General features: G+C 39.9%; 1 protein-coding gene across 29 annotated transcripts in view; it reads left to right on the plus strand.

Annotated features, from left to right (window-relative positions):
* LOC140478823 (disks large homolog 1) overlaps positions 1-25008 on the plus strand; it is a 459945-nt gene that overhangs the window by 324920 nt on the left and 110017 nt on the right. For all 29 annotated transcript variants that reach the window (XM_072572239.1, XM_072572250.1, XM_072572237.1 and 26 more), the window contains one exon: positions 22101-22236. In XM_072572239.1, the coding sequence (XP_072428340.1) occupies positions 22101-22236 (136 nt within the window). The remainder of the gene's footprint in view (positions 1-22100; positions 22237-25008) is intronic.

Genomic DNA, 25008 nt, shown 5'->3' on the forward strand with positions numbered 1-25008 from the left:
ACATTATAGCATAACAACCTGTATATAACCTTCTCTAGTCTCATGCTGCACTAAGTCTATGGTTTCGGGCTAATGGTCAGTATTTGTTCCATTAGAAACAATATTGCTATTCCATCAATTACAGAGGAACCTCTATCCGAATACCAATTATCTGAAAATCGGATTATCCGAAGGAGATCTTGAGACACCAATGGAAACATTACATCAAAGACGTGTTTCCAACAGTGATCATGTCTTTTACTTACAGTGATTAAACAAGCACTGTCTCCAAATGACTGACTGCCTGCCTCTCTCTCTCTTCACCCCCCCCGCCCCCCCACTTTCCCTGGAGTTCTACGGAGGGGTGTACCCTCAACCCCCTTCCCCGGATAATCTCTCCAACATTGTCTTGTACAGGGCAAAGGTGGAACCAGTCAAGTTTGTGTGTGTGTGTGTGTGTGTGTGTGTGTGTGTGTGTGCGTGCGCTTTTTGGAGACTTACCCCACAAAGGCAACTGCAGCAGTCTTGATGTTGGTGTCCAGTCCAGTTACCCCGGAAAGGCGGTGGGTGTGTACGGGGATGGTGTTGGATGGGGTCGAGGGGGGGGGGGGGTGCAGGAATGTAGTGGGGGGTGGTGTCGGTTGGGGGCGGGGTTGGGCATGGTTCTGGCAGCGGTGTTGGGGGCAGGGCCTTGCGCGCTGTGTGCTGCTGCAGTCTCCTGAACGGGGAGCAGACTTTAAAACTTCGAGTCCCAGAGTAAAGGCATTTAGTCGATTAACCGAATAATCGATTATTCGACCAAAATAGTGCCTGCCCATCACGTTCAGATAATTAATGCTCCCCTGTATAAAGAAAATCCGATTTTAAGAAGCGTGACTTTTTTTTTGTCTTGGGCTCATGACTGCAATGATGTTCAGTTGTGGAATTGAAAGTTTCCAACACGAGCATTTTATTTTTATTCTGGAACCTTGGTTCAGAAATGTTCTGTTCTGTGTATATGTTTTCCCTTGATACAAATATGGATTTTCAAAGTGTAACATAAGATGGCTGGCAAAGGTGGCTCCTAGCCAGGTATACGCAGATGGTGCCGGTGACATCAGCAAAAATGATGCTTTGACACCTATGTAGGCAGCAGCTCTGTTTGTATTTCCTTTACAGCATTTGATTGACTTTGCCATCTATAGCAGCAGTATGAAGTCATGGGGCTGTGAGCAGATTTGGCCCAACCAATTCTTTCCATGGATTGTAGCTGCTCTTCTTACCAACCACAGGCTTCACTTCCTGCTAAAGTTGAAAAGTGAAACTCCACACCCCATGTCTTTTTGGCCTGAAGATGTTATTAAGTGTTTACAGCACTATTTAGAGTACACATCACCAGGTTTGTTCAATGTATCATTGCATAACTACTCTTTTGCTATCTATTCTGTGCCTTATAGTCCCGCTTCAAAACCACCTGTTGAAGAAGCAGCGCTTCAAAAGCTAGTGCTTCCAAATAAACGTGTTGGGCTATAACCTGGTGATGTGTGATTTTTAACTTCACCCTAGTTCAGTACCAGCACCTCCAAATCATATTTAGAGTACAACAACTAAATATCTGAACTGTGTCATCATTTTCAAATGTTTTTAATTATTGGTGCAGGAGGTAAATTTTTCCTTGATTTTCCACGAGCTGACATTCTAGCTTGACTCATCTTTGCACCGGGATTATATGGGCAGTGCCATGTTTGTTCCAGACAGCTACCGTTCCATTCTGTAACACTGCAGCTGTTTGTGCACATCTGCATGTGCAGCGCCACCTAGTGGTAGCCTTGACAGCAATGTAGCCTTATCCAAAATGTCTGTCTTTCATTGAAGCAGGATCTTCAAAGCATGAAGCTAGCTTGCCTCATTCCAGCAAGGCATCTCGAGGGCTACTCACTTGGATAATGGTTTAGAAAAAAATACACAGGTTTGGTGACCACTATTCTGTGAACAGCTTTGGTCCCATTATCTAAGGAAATATACACTGGCACTGGAGGTAGTACAGAGAAACCTCACCTGGTTGATGCTGGTTATGGTGGTATTGTTTAAAAGGGAGAAGTTGAATAAGTTGAGACTGCTCATTGGAGTTTGGTAGAATGAGAGAAGACATTGTAAGATAAAATTCTTTTGAGGACTTGACAGAGTAGATTCTAAGGACTTGTTGACTCTTGAGAGTCTAGATCCAATAGGCATAATTTCAGAATAAGGAGTTCGTCTATTTAAACACAGATGAGGAAGAGTTTCTTCCCTTGAGGGTGTGAATCTGTGGAATTGTTGACCAGAGGATTGTCGAGATTGGCTCATTCAATATGTTCATGGACTGGTTTTTAATCAGCAAGGAAATTGAGAGTTATGGAGACAAGGCAGCAAGTGGAGTTGAGGGTGATCAAATCAGTAGTGATCTCATTGACCCACTGCTTGTACAGCTTATGAGCTTATGGAATGAGGGTTATCTGGCCATCAGGAAATCTGGATCATATGTGTTTAATTAATTAAGTCAGCCAGATGAGAATATAATATTTCAATGTTATTGAAGAAACAATTAGCGAACATGATCAAATTCAAAATGCTGATCTCGGCCAGACAAAGTTGATAACTCCGTATAATCCAAAACATAAAATCATACATGACCCTGAAATCAATGACATTCTGTTGATGAAGGCATTTTATGGTGTTGAATTTTTTTTCATGACAAAATTTTTTCTGTTTCTAAAGAGCTGGTCAGCTCTGAAAGTGTGAAATTTATTTCTGGGATGGAGTTAAGCTGTTAGCATGTAGAATGATCTAGAAATGTCAACTTCTGATTTGAGAAGCTACAATCACCAACCTTACTGTCACTCTGTTTTATATTGTGTGTTTTACACTGCTGTCATGTATCTTATTTCTGATATAGAGGGCTGGATAATACCTATCCCCGAATTTGACCAAATACCATTTTCCACAATGCACAAGTTTGATAATTTCCCAGTTTCTCTAGTTTTTCTTTTCCTTTGTGACTCCATTCCCTCCTTATGGACTAGAGCAGACCCCCATAAAATATATTTAACGTAGCCGATACCCTAATTTTTTTCTTAAAGGTAAATGTGAGGTCTGTGTTGGCCAAACTACTTGACATTAAGCAAAACACTAATTTACTTGATCACTATAATTAAAATACAAGAAAAGAAAGAGGAACATGCAAAAACTTAACACTGTTGGAAAAGTTAACAGAATAATATTATTTTACGACTAAACTGTAACTGTTCCATGATAGTAATATCCCATAAACACACCGTTGGCAAAACGCAAATTTAGAAAACAGACTGTCTCAGAAAACTTGCAGTTCTCTAAGGTTCCCCACGGGAGAAGGGTGAGCAAGGTTAGATCTCATGGAATATAGGAAGAACTCGTCGGTTGGATAGAGAACTGGCTCAAAGGTAGAAGACAGAGGGTGGTGGTGGAGGGTTGTTTTTCAGACTGGAGGCCTGTGACCAGTGGAGTACCACAAGGATCAGTGCTAGGTCCTCTACTTTTTTTTTCATTTTCATAAATGATTTGGATGCAAGCATAAGAGCTATAGTTAGTAAGTTTGCAGATGACACCAAAATTGGAAGTGTAGTAGACAGCGAAGAAGATTACCTCAGATCTTGACCAGATTGGCCAATAGGCTGAGAAGTGGCAGATGGAGTTTAATTCAGATAAATGCGAGGTGCTGCATTTTGGGAAAGCAAATCACAGCAGGACTTATACACTTAATGGTAAGGTCCTAGGGAGTGTTGCTGAACAAAGAGACCTTGGAGTGCAGGCTCATAGCTCCTTGAAAGTGGAGTCGCAGGTAGATAGGATAGTGAAGAAGGCGTTTGGTATGCTTTCTTTTATTGGTCAGAGTATTGAGTACAGGAATTGGGAGGTCATGTTGTGGCTGTACAGAACATTGGTTAGGCCACTGTTGGAATATTGCATGCAATTCTGGTCTCCTTCCTATCAGAAAAAAAATGTTGTGAAACTTGAAAGGGTTAAGAAAAGATTACAAGGATGTTGCCAGGGTTGGAGGATTTGAACTATAGGGAGGGGCTGAACAGGCTGGGGATGTTTTCCCTGGAGCGTCGGAGGCTGAGGGGCGACCTTATAGGGGCTTATAAAATCACAAGGGGCATGGATAGAATAAATAGACAAGGTCTTTTCCCTGAGGGTGGGTGAGTCCAGAACCAGAGGTCATGGGTTTAGGGTGAGGGGGGAAAAGATATATAAGAGACTTAAGGGGCAATGTTTTCACTCAGAGGGTGCTACATGTATGGAATGAACCGCCAGAGGAAGTGGTGGAGGCTAGTATAACTGCAACATTTAATAGACATTTGGATGGGTAAATGAATAGGAAGGGTTTGGAGGGATATGAGCCATGTGCTGGTAGATGGGACTAGATTGGTGTGGGATAGCTGTTCGGCATTGACAAGTTGGACCGAAGAGTCTGTTTCAGTGCTGTATATCTCTATGACATTACTGAGAAAAATCTGTGTGTGTGGGCGAGAGAGAGGGCAGTTGGGAGAGTTCCCTGCCTTTCAATACTGCTGAGACAACCCAGCTACAACTGCCGAAAGCTAACTAAAAATGCTGGATTCGTAAGAGCTTGATCACCCCCTCTCGGGCTGCTTCTGTTGTTCCAACATTTTAAAAAAGTAGCCAAGGTCTCACAAGTTGTTTACCTTCTCACAGACTGATCGCCTCCTGTCCCTCAGTCTGTCTCAAAAACAAACCAAGACATAACATTTTTTTAAAGCCACAGTCCAGTAAAGGCAGTAACCAAGATGTCTGCCAATGCCATGCTTGGAATGAGTGACTTATCTGGGGAAGTATGGAGTTAACCATACAAGTTGCTATTTTAATGTTTTAAGGACAACTGCCATGATGTTCATTTGATTCAAGGAAAGTAATTAAACATATCAACTCTATATCTTGGATTTTGTTCCAATGTTTAGGCAGCTATAGATGAAAATTCAGACAGTGAAAATGAGTTAAGTGACTAAATTTCTTACTAAGATATTAACTTCACATCTTACAATGTGGATTTTAAAAATGTGCGAGTATTCTATAATAAACTATACAAAATCGGCTGGCATGATTTTGAAATGCAAGGCAGTCATTTCTCTGTCGCAGCCCAATTCACATGCGGGGCTTGCTCTTCCATATCTCTCTTTGCTGCAAATGGACTTTATTGATCTGTTGCTGCTTTTGTCAAACTGAGAGCATTTGAGAGGGCACAACAATGAATTTTGAACCCTATTGATTGTGTTTGTATGGATGCTCCTACCAACCGCCATTATCAACACTTGATGAAATGGTTAAAAAGGCTTCACCACAGACCAAGAATGTTGTCTTAGAGATTTATTTAACACACTAACTTTGGGAAAAATAAAATCACTACAATGTTGCATCATTTAGAGCGGTAATGTTTTTAATCTTCAGACTAAAGGTCAGTTAAAATGTCTTGATTCTGCTTTTTTTCTTCAGTTGAATTGACTAATTTTAGTAAAATCCAAAAAGACAGGAACTAGCGTTAGCCTATCCTCAGGAATGATAACTAGTGATAGCTGTTTTCAAAGAGTATATAACACTTCACACATCTGTTAATAAAACATAGCTTTGAGTTGTGAATGCTGACTTTTGTGCACAAACTGTAGAATCAGAAGAGTCAGTTCAGCTTAATAACTATATTTATGTACAATCTATATCCTGTTATAGATTTTATGGTGGTGCTTTTCATAAATGTAAATGCTCTCTTAATGAATAAAGAAAGCATTGTAAATACAATGAAATATATAATCTTTTACACCCAAATCCTATATAAAACGTTTACTGAGAACAGAATTAAGTAATTAAATGTGAGACACCTATGGGAGACTTGAGTATGAGAACATCAGATGAACTGAGATCATGAAAAACTGGTAAAAATAGGCAGTCTTGGTAGAGATGCAAAAATGTTTGAATGTTCATCTTGAGATCAGGTTGGCACTAAGGTTGCAAACACTTGTGATATTAATGACAGAGACAGAAGATAATGGCTTAATATGTTATCAGAGGAATTTTCTCCTCAATCAGTACTAGATATAATACAAGCAGTCTTGTCATAGAGTCATAGAGATGTACAGCATGGAAACAGACCCTTCAGTCCAACCCGTCCATGCCGATCAGATATCCCAACCCAATCTAGTCCCATCTGCCAGCACCCGGCCCATATCCCTCCAAACTCTTCCTATTCATATACCCATCCAAATGCCTCTTAAATGTTGCAGTTGTACGGCTTCCACCACTTCCTCTGGCAACTCATTCCATACCCGTACCAACCGCTGCGTGAAAAAGTTGCCCCTTAGATCTCTTTTGTATCTTTCTTTTGTCACCCTAAACCTATGCCCTCTAGTTCTGGACTCCCAAACCCCAGGGAAAAGACTGCCTATTTACCCAACCATGCCCCTCATAATTTTGTGAACCTCTATAAGGTCGCCCCTCAGCCTCCGACGCTCCAGGGAAAACATCCCCAGCCTGTTCAGCCCCTCCCTATAGCTCTCGTTCTCCAACCCTGGCAACATCATCCTAAATCTTTTCTGAACCCTTTCAAGTTTCACAACATCTTTCTGATAGGAAGGAGACCAGAATTGCACGCAGTATTCTAACAGTGGCCTAACCAATGTCCTGTACAGCTGCAACATTACCTCCCAACTCCTGTACTCAATACTCTGACCAGTAAAAGAAAGCATACCAAACGCCTTCTTCACTATCCTATCTACCTGCGACTCCACTTTCAAGGAGCTATGAGCCTGCACTCCAAGGTCTCTTTGTTCAGCAACACTCCCTAGGACCTTACCATTAAGTGTATAAGTCCTGCTGTGATTTGCTTTCCCAAAATGCAGCACCTCGCATTTATCTGAATTAAACTCCATCTGCCACTTCTCAGCCTATTGGCCAATCTGGTCAAGATCTGAGGTAATCTTCTTCGCTGTCCACTACACTTCCAATTTTGGTGTCATCTGCAAACTTACTAACTATAGTTCTTATGCTCGCATCCAAATCATTTATGTAAATGACAAAAAAGTAGAGGACCCAGCACCAATCCTTGTGGTACTCCACTGGTCACAGGCCTCCAGTCTGAAAAACAACCCTCCACCACCACCCTCTGTCTTCTACCTTTGAGCCAGTTCTGTATCCAAATGGCTAGTTCTCTCTGTATTCCGTGAGATCTAACCCATGGGAACCTTGTTGAACGCCTTAATGAAGTCCATATGGATCACATCTACTGCTCTGCCCTCATCAATCCTCTTTATTACTTCTTCAAAAAACTCAATCAAGTTTGTGAGACATGATTTCCCATGCACAAAGCCATGTTGATTATCCCTAATCAGTCTTTGCCTTTCCAAATACATGTACATCCAGTCCCTCAGGATTCCCTCCAACAACTTGACCACCACCGAGGTCAGGCTCACCGGTCTATAGTTCCCTGGTTTGTCTTTACCGCCCTTCTTAAACAGTGGCACCATGTGAGCCAACCTCCAGTCTTCCGGCACCTCACCTGTGACTATCGATGATACTAATATCTCAGCAAGAGGCTCAGCAATCACTTGTCTAGTTTCCCACAGAGTTCTCGGGTACACCTGATCAGGTCCTGGGGATTTATCCACCTTTACCCGTTTCAAGGCATCCAGCACTTCCTCCTCTGTAATCAGGACATTTTGCAAGATGTCATCATCTATTTCTCTACAGTCTATATCTTCCGTATCCTGTTCCACAGTAAATACTGATGCAAAATACTCATTTAGGAACTTCCCATTTTCTGTGGCTCCACACACAGGCCCCCCTGCTGATCTTTGAGGGGCCCTATTCTCTCCCAAGTTACCCTTTTGTCCTTAATGTATTTGTAAAAACCCTTTGCATTCTCCTTAACTCTATTTGCCAAAGCTATCTCGTGTCCACTTTTTACCCTCCTGATTTCCCTCTTAAGTATACTGCTGCTTCCTTTATACTCTTTTAAGGATTCACTTGATCTATCCTGTCTGTACCTTACATATGATTCCTTCTTTGTCATAAGCTTAAGGAATGAAAGAAGTCCTCGCAGGTTTTTTTAGGCAATGATAATGAAGAAACACCAGTGGATGCAGAATGCATGCTAGTTTTTAAAAAGGGACATGGATAAATACTTCATGAAGAAAATTGTTAAAGGGTACATGGATTGTAAGCGATGATACTTGAACAGTTCCTTCAGTGCGCTGTCATGGGCACTTTGAGGTAATTAGCAATTCTGTGTAAAATTCAAATATTTTTTTGAGGTATGTGCAGCGAAATTCAAGATTATGCATGAGAAGTTCATAACATCATGACAACTAATATTTGTGAAGAAATAATACATTAAATAAACTTAACCAAAGCAAATAAAATTGAAAGCCTTGAGAAAACAGAAGAATATTTCATTTCAACTAGCTGTCACCATTGTGGTTTAGAATCATAGAATCCCCTACAGCATGGAAACAGGCAATTTGGCCCATCGAGGCCACGCTAACCCTCTGAAGAGTATCCCGCCCAGACTCCCCACACTATCCCTGTAACACGGCATTTCCCATGGCTAAACCATCTAGCTTGCACGTCCCTGGCAGCAGCAGCAATTTAGTATGGCCAATTCACCTAACCTTTCAATCAAGGATTGTAATATTGATGGAGGTGGGGAGCACAATTTTACAAAATTGCTTCCTTCTCTGCTTTCATATGTCAAAAGTTGCCACTTGCTATGCTATATTTACAGTAGGCATGATGATCCCACAAGCAGTTCAAATTACTAGCTGCATAGATGATCAGTGCCGAGACTGAAACATTCTGAAGTCTTTGACTACATATGCAGGTAGTTGGTTTCAAAAAACACATTCTGCCCTTTGTCAACATTGAATACTGCAGTGAATATTATCTCAGTTAACACCTGATTCGACAAGTAGGAGACAGAAAGGAGGTTTGTTTTGCAGGTCTTAAATAAGGGTCTTGTATTGTACGGTTGATCTTTCTATTCTTATTGTCTTAACCATTCTGATGAATTGTGACCTTTATTATATCATGCCCTATCTTTAAGCACTGTAGAGGAAGAGTTGATGGACAGAGACTGTTTCACTGAAAAGCTCAGTTAGCTGTGTTTGTATTCTGTGATGTGATTACTGATATCACATGTACCCAATGATGTGAGCATTTGTCAGCACTCAGTCTGGCACTGATGGTAGGAAGTGAGCACCAAAGCCATTAGCTGTGCTAAAGTGCTGAGCCAGAGATCAATTTAATGAACAAAACATTGATTAGTCTTCCCGACTGTCAGGCAGGCAGTGAATCATTAGCTATGATTCAACATTGAGAGTAAAATAAATTGGTCCTGAGATAGAGTAGGATGTTTTAAAAAATAATTTTTGTCAGTTTTCCACTCTTCTCTTCCAGCAGTTAGAAGATACTGTGAAAGCCATAATGCTACCCAAACAATATATCTTTAAACATACAGGCAAAAGAGAAGAATTGATATGCTGACGATCCCTGTGTATATACTAAGTTCAGCAGGTCACTGCTGCATACTGCAGTTAGCAGCTATGTGCCTGAGTTTGGTGGGGCAAGGTTTGATGAGGGTTCCATCCTAACCTGTGATCCAATGACTACCCTGTTCACACCCAAATAGGCATTTGTGTTGGAAGGGCAGGTTGTAGCACAGTGCCCCTTCCTCCCACGTTAAGGGGCCTGTTGCTCTCACTGGCCAGGATCTCCCATGATTGAACATTTGTGAGAGTTGCTGAGCTCTGCAACTGTTATTAGTCATTCTGAGGCTAGTCTGACAATCTTAAAAAAAAAGTTGGTTGAAAACTTACCAAAGCATTTACAGTATTTGGATTCTGTTTTGATTTTTAAAAATAGTGAATCAAATCAAATTCTGTAAAAGTAATCAGAAAGCTGTTGAGTTGTCATTGTCAAAACTGCAATTAGTTGATAAAAGCATTTTTTAAGGGAGGAAATCAATTATCGTTGCTCAGCCTGGCCTTTGTGATTCCAATTCCCCAAAAATGTGGTTAGTCCTCAGCTCTTTTCTGACGCTGGCTAGCAAGCTATACAGTTGTAATCCAATTAATCAGGGTGGCACGGTGGCTCAGTAGTTATCACTGCTGCCTCCCAATGCTAGGGACCCGGGTTCAATTCCATCCTCTGGCGACTGTCTATGTGGAATTCGTTGGTTCTCCCAATGTCTGCGTGGATTTCTTCCAGCTGCTCCGGTTTCCTCCCACAGTCCAGAGATGGTTAGATGGATTGGCTGTGCTAAATTGCCCATAGTGTCCGGGGATTTGTAAGTGGGGGCGAGGAGTGAATGTGATGGGATGTTGTCCTGAGGGTCAGTGTGGATAGGCCGAATGGTCTGCTTTCACTCGTAGGGATCCTATGATTCTGTAATCCTATGAACTAGTTGATGTGAAATGTCAGCCTTAAGACCGTTTAATAGAATTGAAAATCAGAGGTGTCCTGTGTAATTCACCATCGAATCATGTATTTTACAAGAATATGAATCAAAATTTAATGATTTTTATGGGGTTCTCTGTCTCAAATCAGTGATTCCAAGCATGTAATACAACATGGGATAATTTACAACCCAGTCATGACTTTGTATGCTGTTGTGAGGAATAATAAGAGAAATACATAAATTTGAAATTAAATAATGTATTATTTATTTACCAGGCTATTATGATATTAACTATCTCAATCAAAACTAATGCATTTCAACTAATTATTTGTATGTAAAGAAATGCATCATCATGACATAACTCAATATATTTTGAAAGTGGCAGTTCGATAAAATATTGAAACATGATAGGTGTTCTGCTTCCAACGGTTATGTGGAATGCTGCACGTCAGCACTAACATTATTTCTATCAATGTTTACGATACCAGTGGATTCATTTCTGATCAAGTGAACTTTGAGGGGCTTTGATAATCAACAACCAATTCACTGGGTTGCAATTACTGAATTCCACTGGTTTGGTGTGAGTCAGCTTTTACACACAGCAAAAGCTTAATATGGTTTCAGCATCAAGAATGAGCATACAGCTGAGTAATCTTTCAATCTACAGATAGTTATAATAAATAATTAAGTGTGCTATGCTGGAATAGGTGACCTTCAATTTATGAAAACATTAAGTTTGTCATCCCAATAGCAAGCCTATTTGTTTTAATTTTTATGATATGAAATTACATTTTAAATATTAATACATTCATTTCATAAGTGAAAATATTTCTCTTTTCTGCTTCTTTACCCCTAGACAGCAGTGATGTGAATGAATACTTCAGGTATAGAGAGAAATTCAACATCATGCTAAATGTTTCCATTAATGAATAATGTGAAACAAATAGTTAGGCTTGTTGTAAGAAGACTTAAGTCTCAGTGATATCAAGTTCCTCTTCAAACATAGACCTTCATAAACCTTTCAAAGTAATAATTCTAAGTTTGTGCAAATGCACCATTACCTTCGATTTAGGAGTTAGAGATACATTTGATATTTAAATTGTATTTGTTTTATTCAATGAGAGGTAATAAATTTATAATTAATTCTAAATATAAACAATGGCAACTTTGCAAATACCTAATTATCTTTTTGTTGCAAGAACTTAAAAATTCATCAGTTGGTGTGAAACTTTAGATTTGGAAATAATAAAATGTGTCTAGCCTAATGAAGATTCAATATATTATGAATGAGTTTTATATATTAAGTGCAGAAAATACACTAATTTAAATCAGGCCTAGTAATTCTTGATGGGAAACAAAAGGCTGAATTTTTCAAACTGAGCTGGAAGTTTCTGTTCCAGTTTATTGAAGGTTATTTCAGATTGACATAGCACCAAATTTCAGTGTCTGAAAACTTGAAAGATTATTCCACAGAATGAATGTTCCACTGGATTTTTTAACTGTAAATAATTATATTTCAAACACAATATTAGGTGTCCTGATCCTTTTGTATAATGTTAAATCTATGTATTAAGCAGGACTTTTCAATTCAGCCAGGCTGACAGTTGACCAGTATCACCCCAAGCTTTTGAAATGGTGTCAGGCTGTGAAATGCCAGCATTGTATTTTGCCTTTATTAAATTATCAGCAGACTATAGGAGTCCATAAGTACTATTTTTGTAAATAATTTACACATCATTTTACAAGGCTCTCTTTTAAATGTGTGCTTAAATACCGTGACTCAAAAATTCACGTTCTTAATCAATGACCTTTCTTGGTAATCTAGTGAGACCTTAACAGCTGTTGTGATAAATCTCCAGTAATCTTTACATATAAACAACTTTGCAAAACCCAATTCATTAAATTTAGTGCTGGGATCAAAGGATGTATTTTGTCTTTAAGACTGAGTTTGTTACAATTTTATTTTCTTACTTGAAGCCTACGGATATTTGTTGAAATGGGCACTTAATTCACTTTTTCTGCTATCTCTATCCATTGTTTCCTTATCATCATTTTTAAATAATATAAACCCTGATCTGGAAATTCATTCGACACAAAACCTTTTATAATTTTTGATGAATATCACAAAGCTTACTTGGTACACTTGATCCTATGTCACAGTGTTTTAACCAAATTCCAAAATGAACAGTGGTCGATAAGAAAGTAAAAAAAACTATTATATCTAACCTACGAATACCAGGATTTTTGAGTTGATGGTGTCTCAGTTTCAAAAAAAATTTGAATTAAATTCAAATAAACTATTCACCTAAAGTTTTTTTTTCTTTACGTTGTCTCTTGAGCTTATCCAGGATGCACCGTGTCATAAATGCATTCCTGGAAGTCACTTTTTAAATTAAAACTAAAATTACTTGCATTTAAATGGAGACATTCTGTGATACCTGCAATATCAGGTGCATTCCCAACCCAAGATTTTTGGCTCCAATGCATAACATAATTAGTAATCCAAGATGGAGGATGAGAAAGAATTGTGGCTATAAGAGCTGCACGCTCTCTCTTTTTTTTTAAGGTACTTTCAGTGGTGGAATTGATTCCCTTGAATTCTAGGAACAATAATTACTGTTTCACAAGCTGTTATATTGTTTTCAAACTCTGGGATATTCTCAAAGGGGAGTGGTACCAGCAGGAGGTCATTGCACCCATTGGAACTGAAGACATAGGAAGTGAAAAGGACAAGATTCTGAGGAGAGAATATAGGAACTTAGACAGGAATTTAAAAAGGAGGTCCTTGAGGGTAGTAATATCTGGATTAACCGCAGTGTCTCAAGCTGGTGCAGGTAGGAATAGGAGGATAGAGCGGATTAATGTGTGGCTGAGGAGCTGGTGCAGGGGAGAAGGATTCACATTTTTTAGATCATTGGAATCTCATCTGGGGTAGAAGTGACTATTTAAAATAGTAAAAGGCAGGGGGATGGGACCTAGGGACAGAGTGAGGAAAGTGATTAGTCTGAGGCTAGTACATTTAGGAAAAAGAGTAAGTCAAAGAGATAGGACAGGCAAGAACAATGTGGAGAGCAAGGTAGGACTGATACATTAAACTGTACTTGTTTTGATACAAGAGGTCTAACAGGGAAGGCAGGTGAATTCAGGGCATGGTTAGGAACATGGACCTGGGATATCACAGCAATTACAGAGTCGTATCTCAGGGATGGACAGGTGTGGCAGCTTAATGTTCCAGAGAATAGCTGCTGTAGGATTGATCGAAAGGGGGGGCAAGAGAGGAGGGGAGGTTGGCATTTTTGATTAAGGATAACATTTTGACTGTATTTAGGGATGATATTCACAGGAATATGTCCAGGGAAGTTATTTGGGTGTAACTGAAAACTAAGAAAGGGTTGATCCCCTGATTGGGATTGTACTGTCAACCCACCAATAGTCAGAGGGAATTGAGAAACAAATTTGTAAAGGGATCTCAGTTATGGTTATGGTAGGGGATTTTAACTTTCCAAACATTAAAGTTAAATGGGACTGCCATCGTGTTAATGGTTGGATGGAGAGGAATTTGTGTACGTGAAAATTTTCTGATTGAATATGTGAAACTACTTACTAGAGAAGGTACAAAACATGGCCACCTCTTAGGAAATAAGGCAGGTGACTGAAGTGTCAATGAGTGAGGCATTATTAGGCAAGAACTTTCAAAACTTAATTGGGGACGGATGTTCGCAGATGAAGGGATGGCTGGAAAATGGGAAACCTTTGGAAATGAAATAACAAGAGGCAAGTGTGGTCGGTGTAGGGAATACTGAATGACTAGTGAACTTGAGATTGTGATCAAGAAGACAAACAAAGCATACGTTAGGTATGGACAGCAGAAATTAAATCCCCTAGAAAAGTATAAAAGAAGTAGGAGACTACTTAAGAGGGAAATCAGGAAGGTAATAAGGAGACATGAGATAACTTTGGAATATAGGGTTAAGGAGAATCCAGAGGGATTCAAAAATACATTAAGGTCAAAAGGGTAACTAGGAGGAAAAGAGGGTCCCTTAAAGATCAGCAAGGCCACCTATGTGTGGAACTGCAGAAGATGGGTGAGATACTAAACAAGTATTTTGCATCAATGTTTACTGTGGAGAAGGATATGGAAGATAGAGGACATGGGGAAATAAATAGCAACGTCTTGAAAAATGTCCTTATTAGAGAGAAGAAGGTGCTGGACATCTTAGAATGTGTAAAGGCAGATAAATCCTTGGGACCCGATCAGGTGTACCCTGCAACTCTGTGGGAAGCTACAGAAGAGACTGCTGGGCCCCTTGCTGAGATATTTATATAATCGATAGCTGCAGGTGAGGTGCTGGAAGACTGGTTGGCTAACGTGGTGCCACTATTTAAGAAAAGTGGCAAGAACGATCTGAGAACTATAGACCGGTGAACTGACATCAGTCGTAGGCATGTTGTTGGAGGGAATCCTGAGGGACAGGACATACATCCATTTCAATAGACAAGGACTGGTTAGGGATAGTCAACATGGCCTTGTGTGGGGGAAATCATGTCTCACTAATTCGATTGAGTATTTTGAAGAAGTAACAAAGAAAATTGATAAGGGAAGAGCGGTGGACGTGATCAGTAAGATGTTTGACAAGGTTCTTTGTGGTAGATTGGTTAGCAACATTAGATCACACGGAATAGAGGCAGAAGGAGCCATTTGGATATAGAACTGGCTTGCAGGTAAAAGCCAGAGGGTGGTGGTGGAGGGTTACTTTTCAGACTGGAGGCCTGTGACCAGTGGAGTGCAAGGATCAGTGCTTGCTCCTCTGCTTTTTGTCATTTATATAAATGATTTGGATGTGAACATTGGAGGTACAGTAGTAGGTTTGTAAATGACACCAAAATTAGAGGTACAGTGGCCAGTGAAGAAGGAAATCTCAGAGTACAACAGATCTTGATCAGATGGGTGAATGAACCATGGAGTTTAATTTATATAAATGTGAGGTGCTACATTTTGGAAAGGCAAATCAGGGCAGGACTTGTAAAGTTAATGCTAAGGTCCTGGGGAGTGTTACTGAACAGAGATATCTTGGAGTGCTGGTTCGTAGTTCCTTGAAAGTGGAGTCACAAGTAGATAGGACAGTGAAGAAAGCGTTTGGTATGCTTTCCTGTAATGGTGCACATCCAAACACCACATCCACTATGTCCATTGTTCTCAATGTGGTCTCCTCTACGTTGGGGAGACAGGACACAAACTCGTGGAACGTTTCAAGGAACATCTCTGGGACACACGCATCAAACAACTCCACCATCCTATGGCCGACCGCTTCAATTATCTTTCCCACTCCGCCAAGAACATGCAAGTCCTGGGCCACCTCCAAATCCAAGCCAACCAATGCCTGAATGAAGAACACCTCATCTTCCGCCTTGGGACCCTCCAACCACACAGCATCAACGTCAACTTCACCAGTTTCCTCATCTCCCCTCCCCCCACCTCATCCCAGATCCAACCCTCTAACTCGGCACTGCCCTCTTAAACTGTCCTACCTGTCCATCTTCCTTCCCATCTATCCACTCCGACCTATCATCATCTCCCCCTACCTGATTGTCTTCCCGGCTACCTCACCCCAACCTCCTATTTATCTCTTTCCCACCACTCCCCCCAAAAACATTCCTTATGCCTGAAATGTCGACTCTCCTGCTCCTCAGACACTGCCTGATGTGCTGTGTTTTTACAGTGCAACACTTTTAGACTCTGATCTCCAACATCCGCAGTTCTTACTTTCTCCTTGTGTAATAACAGTACTCCTACCAATGGACTGAGATGCCCAGTTTCAAGATCCACATGCTGTAATACCATCTCTGAACAGGTTGATTTGAAAAAAATAGATTAAATATTAAAAAAGGATCAGTTATGGTCAGAACCCATGGTCAGAACCTGAACTGAATATGCTTAACATCTAAATGGACTTTTCCCTCTCTGACTGTTTCCCAGACTTGGTGTCCCCTAATTAATTTAGTTATACCCTCAAAATAAGTGAATCTAAACTCTTCAATGAGTACCGTTAGATCACAACAGATACAACATAGATTAGATATCTGTTCTGCACTTCCCTTTTCCTATCCATCATGTTGGCTCTCGCTATCAATCCCTGTTAATGATAATCAATCCCAGTCACACAGGCAATATTTACTCATAGATGTAGATTTGGTCTTTCATCTAGAAGTTTCTACAAAATATAAAATGATAAAATAATTAATCATGCCCTCGAAGTGTATAAGGTTAAAAAAAAATGGAAAGTTTCACATTTCCTAGACTTACTTGTCTTGGTTCCCCTCTTCCTCTGGAGAGCCAGTGGCCACTCTGTGATGGGGTCGTTAGTTGGCGCAATGTATATCATAGTGCTCTGCTTTGCTGTTAGACTGATAGTGATTGGGTGTTTTGGAGGGTCCTTGGAGAATCTAAGTTGTAGTAAAGTTTGTGATTGGGGTTAGAACCACTGGTCTCCTGGTCAGTCTTCTGGGTTGAATGAGATTGATTTTGGCCCCTCTGCCAGTTCCCAAGTACTTCGTAACTGGTTAAGTAGTTGCATTCTTTGATTATTTAAGAATGAGAAAACTCCATTGAGAACGACTTAAAATGGGATATAACCATAACACCGAATTCTGTATGTCTCTGTATTACAATACCTTTTGAAATGACTCATTGCCAAGTCTCCTACACTTTCCATATGTATTTGAACATGTAATGTGTGTATGGAAGTGGTTAAAGATAAGTTGAACAGCTTGTATAAAATACTGGATAGGAATGAGATGTACATGGTGATGTGTGGTTAATCTATTCATATATGAAAAAATGCACATTTTCTGAACCTCTTGGATGCAATCATCTCCAAGAACAACATGTTCTGTATAATTATCTATTTAACATTTCTTTTGCTTCCGCAACTAACATTTGTCAAATATTTAAGTGTTAGAATTATTTGGCTTTCTGCATGCATGATGAAATCTCTAAATCAGTTGTCATAATGTATCAACAATTTTATTCAAATTTATGCTGGATACCAAATTAAATCTTCCTGAATTACAGAATCTTATACTTATTTGATTTCATCAGTTGAGTAGGATTTGCAAGTTGGTTCACAGCTGAAAATCAGAATTACAAATACCAAGCCAAATATAAAAAGGGTTGATCAAAAGCAGTGAAAGAAATTAGTTAGAAATGTGTGTTGAAAAAGATGTAGAGGGAATTGTAATGTTGCAAGGAGGGTCTAGATGATTGCACCGATGCCTGTAATGGGCAGAGAAAAAAGCAGCATGCCTCAGGAGCTGGTGAGGAGGCAGGCAAGTTGAAGATGAGCAAAGCCATAAAGAAGTTAAATATGGATGCATTGGAAAGCTAAAAAGGAGAGAGGGTAATGGAGTAATAATGTCACTAAACTAGAAATTCAGAGACCCTGGCAAAAGATGTGGGGGCATGGATTCAAATTCCAGTCAGCTGGTGGAATTTATCGTAAAACTATTAAATCTGCAATCTGGTGACACTATGACTGTCATTGTTTGATATGAAATCATGCATGGATCACTCATGTCCTGTCAGGAAGGAAATCAGTATGGTTTACTGTTAACATCCCTCTGAACTGGCTATGAGACATTGTGTTCTAAGTTACCTTCATTAACTCACCAGCTTGCTATATTCATTAATACCGGGTTTCTGTTCATTCATTCATAAATAACTCCTTTACCAACCCACTCATAAGCAAGCACCTTGTCTATGTTTCATTCATCATAACTCCCTACTAAAACATGGTTTCATTCATTTATTCATAAAAACCATGGTTCTGTAGCATATTTTACTATCATAAGATAGACCAAATTAAAACAGCCCTTTCTAATCAAAAGAATCCTTTCAAACCAATTTCTGCATTTTCACACCTTATCAGCCCCTGCTACAAGCGGTGTTTAGGCCTTGTTAACCTCTGAATATGTGTAATGTGAACAGTACAGTGAACAGTGGAAGACATGAGTAATATCCCAAAAATTAAAGGGTGTCACGGGGCTGAGTTGAGTATGGTTGCCATTACGAAAGAGATAGTGCTAGAAAAGTTAAAAAGTCTTAAAATTGATAAATCTCCTGGCCCCGATGGGATACACCCTAGAGTTCTGAGAGAGGTTGCTGAGGAAATAGCAGAGGCATTGGTTGAGATCTTTCAAGAGTCACTGGAGTCAGGAAAGGTCCCGGATGATTGGAAGATGGCTGTAGTAACCCCCTTGTTCAAGAAAGGATCAAGGCAAAAGATGGAAAATTATAGGCCAATCAGCTTAACCTCGGTTGTTGGTAAAATTCTAGAATCCATCATTAAGGATGAGGTTTCTAAATTCTTGGAAGAGCAGAGTCTGATTAGAACAAGTCAACATGGATTTAGTAAAGGGAGGTCATGCCTGACAAACCTGTTAGAATTTTTTGAAGAGGTAACAAGTAGGTTAGACCAGGGGAACCCAGTGGATGTGGTCTATCTGGACTTTCAAAAGGCCTTTGATAAGGTGCCACACGGGAGACTGCTGAGCAAGGTGAGGGCCCATGGTGTTCGAGGTGAGCTGCTGGGATGGATTGAGGATTGGCTATCTAACAGAAGGCAGAGAGTTGGGATAAAAGGTTCTTTTTCAGAATGGCAGCCGGTGACGAGCGGTGTCCCGCAGGGTTCGGTGCTGGGGCCACAGCTGTTCGCATTATATATTAATGATTTGGAAGAGGGAACCGGGGGCATTCTAGCGAAGTTTGCCGATGATACAAAGTTAGGTAGACAGGCAGGTAGTACTGAGGAAGTGGGGAGGCTACAGAAGGATCTAGACAGGTTGGGAGAGTGGTCCAGGAAATGGCTGATGGAATTTAACGTGAGCAAGTGCGAGGTCTTGCACTTTGGCAAAAAGAATATAGGAATGGACTACTTTCTAAATGGTGAGAAACTTAATAAAGCCAAAGCACAAAGGGATCTGGGAGTGCTAGTCGAGGATTCTCTAAAGGTAAACATGCAGGTTGAGTCTGTGATTAAGAAAGCGAATGCAATGTTGTCTCTTATCTCAAGAGGGTTGGAATATAAAAGCAGAGATGTACTACTAAGACTTTATAAAGCTCTGGTTAGGCCCCATTTGGAGTACTGTGTCCAGTTTTGGTCCCCACACCTCAGGAAGGACATACTGGCACTGGAACGTGTCCAGCGGAGATTCACACGGATGATCCCTGGAATGACAGGTCTAGCATATGAGGAACGGCTGAGGATACTGGGATTGTATTCGTTGGAGTTTAGAAGATTAAGGGGAGATCTAATAGAGACGTACAAAATAATACATGGCTTTGAAAAGGTGGATGCTAGAAAATTGTTTCTGTTAGGCGAGGAGACTAGGACCCGTGGACACAGCCTTAGAATTAGAGGGGGTCATTTCAGAACGGAAATGCGGAGACATTTCTTCAGCCAGAGAGTGGTGGGCCTGTGGAATTCATTGCCACGGAGTGCAGTGGAAGCCGGGACGCTAAATGTCTTCAAGGCCGAGATTGATAGGTTCTTGTTGTCTAGAGGAATTAAGGGCTACGGGGAGAACGCTGGCAAGTGGAGCTGAAATGCGCATCAGCCATGATTGAATGGCGGAGTGGACTCGATGGGCCGAATGGCCTTACTTCCACTCCTATGTCTTATGGTCTTATGGTCTTATCGTACAATCCCGCTATCACGTCTCCACAAAAGGTTATAATAATAATCAGCTCTTACCAACCCTCTCTTGGACATGAATAGGTTACAGAACACCAAGCAGTTTCCCAAATTTATATATATTTGTTAAATACCTTTTAGCTGGGCCCCTATCCCTTTGAGAAACTAGTAGTCCAAACAGTGCTTATGCGAAATTGCATGAATGAATGATTTTCTCACCTGCAAATAGTAAACAAAACTCTCAAACCAGCTGTAGTAATCCGTTTAATATCCTTTATTAAATTTGAGTACAATTCCTAATTTATTTAGAGCATATAGGCCTAGCATTTTTAACTAGCATTTACTAATTTAAAAGACAAAAGGAACTAACACCTCTTAATTATGCAAGCAGACGGGACAAACACTCTTAATCCTATCAGGAGTAGCAGTCAGCACTTAGCACGTCTTAATCCATCTCCTGTCTCTAAGGACAGAAGCCCCTTAAACATTTGTGTACTGTAGGTTAAAAAAAGTAACTTCATAGTAATGGAATTTTAATATATGTAAGAACTGTGTATAAAGGGGCTCTTGTAAGAACTGTATTTCAGAATTCTATTGCTACCTTGAATTTGTACTACTTGGGATTTCTGAATAAAAGGGCTATCTTCGCTACTCACTGCTTTCAGTCATTATTTGAACACGTTCCCACGTGGCCTAACAAGGCACTCAATTCAAGGATTGGCAATAAATGCTGGCCTTGCCAGCAACGTCCAAGAAAGAATTAAGGGGCAAAAAAAAAACACACTTTCATTTTCACGAGCCTATACTGATTCTTCCTGATTTGTATTATGATTTTCTAAATGTTCTGCTGCTACCTCCAAACTGATTCTTGATGTTATCCAGCCAAATCTGAGAATAAGTTGCAAGGATATTTGTGCCTTAGTTGAACTGAAAGAATGAAGCTGAGGACTATGTAGTAGGTAAAAATTTCTCAAGAATCAGATTTAGTAGCAAGTCAAATCACAGTTTATTAAACAAAAGTGTTTGGGAGATGAGGTCATCCTAAGCGCGGGTTTCAGCCAAGCCATCTCCCTGATTAGAGAACCACAGCTCTTTATACTCTTAACCACAGCAAAGCGCACAATTTCAAATAAAATTACATAAACAGTTCTAAATTGCAAGAACAGTTGTACCTTAGTTGAATGAATGAATGAAGCTGAGGACTATATTGGAGGGAATGACAAGGAAGAAAGAGACTGAGTCAAAGTTTTGATAGGGACAGAGGGATCTAAAGTGGAGTTAAAGGAGTGTTTGAGCAGATCAACAATTGCACAAGTGTCATAGTGAATTAGAGGTCAAAAACAGTAGTTTGAAAATGCTGTTCTGAATAAATCAGTCACAGCTTCAAAATGTGAACTTGGCAGCAAGAGCAGGATTACACATTCCTTCACTGTGCAATTATACACGATTTCTACAGCCGATAAGCAAGTTTTCTCTTTTCACCTTCTATCTTCCCATGCTTCTACGCCATGCATCATTCTGATCTTAGGTGGATGATTTGTTGACTGGATGTTTATAATTATGCAATTTATCTAATAGAAGTCCACTTTCTGCTTCTGGTCATAAAGAAACAAATGTGTTTTATGTATCCTTGTGGAAGTGTAACTAGGTTTTTTGGATCCCACAATCCAATCCAATCCATTACTAACGATATAAAGTCTGGTACTTAAAGTGTGAAGGCCTTTTACACATTCTGTGGGATAATAGCAGTGCTGTAGAATGCTAGTCTTGAGCTACTTAATCCAAACTTGCCAAAGGGATTACAAAACATTTTTGTGTGCATTGTAGAATAAATAGTTTGATTAATTGAATTTTACGCTGATTTGTTTTAATCCAATGCATATATGTTGCATTTTTTTTAAGTCTTGTAACAAAAATGTCAAGGTGTTTGCAAAAATATGATTGTTACCAATTCTCCTCATTTTGTGTTCTTGCAGCCTACCCCCAATTGGAAAACCATATAACGCCACCAAACTATTTAGTGAACACAGAATACAAACCGACACTTCCTCCATCATCACCAGGCAGATACTCACCAATTACCAAAGTCATGGGTGATGATGAAATGACCAGGTAAAGCTTGTTTAAATTATAATGCATCTCTTGCTCAATGACTAACATGAAATGTTTTTTAATAAAAGTATCTGTTCCTTTTGTCCTTTAATCCAGTAATCAGTTTAATATCCTTTATTAACCAACACTTAGCTGCTCCTAAAAGGAAGCACCTTGCCCTCATTATAAGTTAATTAGGGGCTTTGAAGAATAGCTTTAATACACACAAATTTCAAAGCAATATTTTGTTTAGACATGATATTTGAGTTTCACAGTGAATATTTTCTGTTTATAATGCACAGCCATTCACACTCTGGGGAGGTTTTGTCAGTAGTCAAAGCTATCAACATACTGTTTGTGGCTGCTGCAGGTGAACTTCCAATTCTCCTATGATGGTCCCAATTCCTAATTGATGTCTTGTGGCCCGTACTGGCAAATGTGTTTTTTCACACTTTGATCAATTGGTCACATTGGTATAGAACAGATGTTCCAACCACTTGGTTTATTTGGCTGTAGGGAAATGGTGACTGAGAATGCAAAATGAATCAATTTATTTGTAGCTGCTTTCTCTCTGGTTTAATCATTAAATGTCTTGGAGCCATCTGTCCACTATTTTGCTTCATTTGCACTTTTGATCTCAACTTGTACCTGAAATAATAAACAAAATATTTTGGCATGTAATGTAATTCCAAACAGTCAGTTGTACAGTCATTCAGTATCCAGATCTATTGACCACTGAGCAGAGAGAGCCCATCCGGACTAGTCATCCAACCCAAATCTTCACTGAGCATTTCAGACAAAATTTCCTTGTTTTTTGTATCTCAGTCTCTTTTTCACTGATCCCGGGTCATCTGAAAGTCTACAGCAATTTTGAACCCCTTCTCAAGGCAACCTTGTTCCTTTTATTATGCTTCGTTTCTCACCTTTATTCAAGTGTGTCTCCAGATAAGGTGCCTGCCATTTGCCCAGTGTATACATGGTATTTGTACTTCAGAAACCCTCAGGCATCACAATTTCTCAGGGGAGACAATGGCCTGGTGATATTAACTCTAGACTGATTTAAACCTGGTGACCCAGGTTCAAATCCTGCCATGGCAGATGGTGAAACATTGCAGATTGTCAGAAAAACCCATCTGGATCACTGATGTGCTTCCCGGAGGGAAATCTGCCATCCTTACCTGGTCAGGCCTACGTGCGACTCCAGACGACAGCAACATAATTGACTCTTAACTGCCTTCTGCGCAAATGGGGATGACCAAGAAATATCGGCCTGATTAGTGATGTGTACATCCCATGAATGAATTTAAAAAAGCTACCCTATGGCTTGTTATATTTTTTCCTATTTTCAGAATCTTTCTCAATTTATCTTTCTATCTTTCACCATCCCTTTAGTTGAGTTTTCTTACTATCACATACATTTGCTTTGCTTTCCCCTCCAACTCATAGAATCTCTACGATGTGGAAGTGGGCCATTTGGCCCATTGAATCCACACCAGTCCTGTCAAGAGAATCCCACTCAGAATCACGTCCCCTTGTTCCTCTAACTTTTCATTTCCCATGGCTAATCCATTAACCTGCACATCTTTGGACTGAGTGTGGAAACTGAAGCACCTGGAGGAAACTCACGCAGACATGGGGAGAACATGCAAACTGCACACACAGTTGCCCGAGGCTAGAATTGAACCTGGGTCGCAGGCCTGTGAGGCAGCAGTGCTAACCACTGAAATACTGTGCTGCCCTGTTTTTGAGATATCCTTTGAAATATATTCAGTGTTAGGTTTCTTTAAAATTGTAACTGCAGTATATGGGAAATATATGATTATATGCCTAGTTTTTTCATTTGTTTGCTGTAATTGTGTACTATGTATACTCAAGTCTCTGGAGTGTTTTACCAGATACATTTGACTTATATTTTCTGTGTTTTCAACACTTATGTAATAGATTTTTCTCACCACTTCCTGGACAGTAATCTGCTCTGATGCACTGATCGTCTTCAATAGCTGTTTGATTTTTCAATCCATTAAACTCGGTCAGATGAGCGTAACAGGAAAGATATGTCCTGTGAGACTATTCTTCAGGCAGAGGAAATGCAAAATACTTTCATTGAGCAAATTTGAGGTTGGCCACAAGAGGCCCTTAGAAAGATTTAGGTGTACATAGCACAGTGACGTCAAATCACCACAAAGTCTTGTACAGCAAATAATGTATTTTGAATTGTCATCATTATTGTAGGAAATGTTGAGAGTTAAATACTGAGTTAATTTAGTTTTTGTTACCTGATTATCATAATTAATGCAGCCAGTCCTTCAGTCCATCTCGAAGGTAGCTGTTAATTTCCTTTTGTACCCAAAGGAAGGGTGTGACTTTCAGTTTACATTTCTGTACCCTATCTGTTTATGCACCTTGAGTTACGAGAAGTTTTCCTGTTGAATGAGCAAACTTCCTTCAAACTCACCATTTAAATTTAATGGCAACATTTAAAACTTGAAGATCTAAAATGATCGACCCTAAGCAAAGTTGCGCTTTTCTTCAACTCAGTTGAGTTAAACATTTCCATAACAAATGTCTGCCCTGAACTTGGTTGAAGGACAATTCCCTTTTCAAGTAGGGAATTTTCAACCTGCCCCTGATGTGGTATTGTTACCCAGTGTTGTGGTTCTGTTCGCCGAGCTGGGAATTTGTGTTGCAGACGTTTTGTCCCCTGTCTAGGTGACATCCTCAGTGCTTGGGAGCCTCCTGTGAAGCGCTTCTATGATCTTTCCTCCGGCATTTGTAGTGGTTTGAATCTGCCGC

This window comes from Chiloscyllium punctatum, chromosome 6, assembly GCF_047496795.1.
Source record: "Chiloscyllium punctatum isolate Juve2018m chromosome 6, sChiPun1.3, whole genome shotgun sequence".
Classification (NCBI taxonomy): domain Eukaryota; kingdom Metazoa; phylum Chordata; class Chondrichthyes; order Orectolobiformes; family Hemiscylliidae; genus Chiloscyllium; species Chiloscyllium punctatum.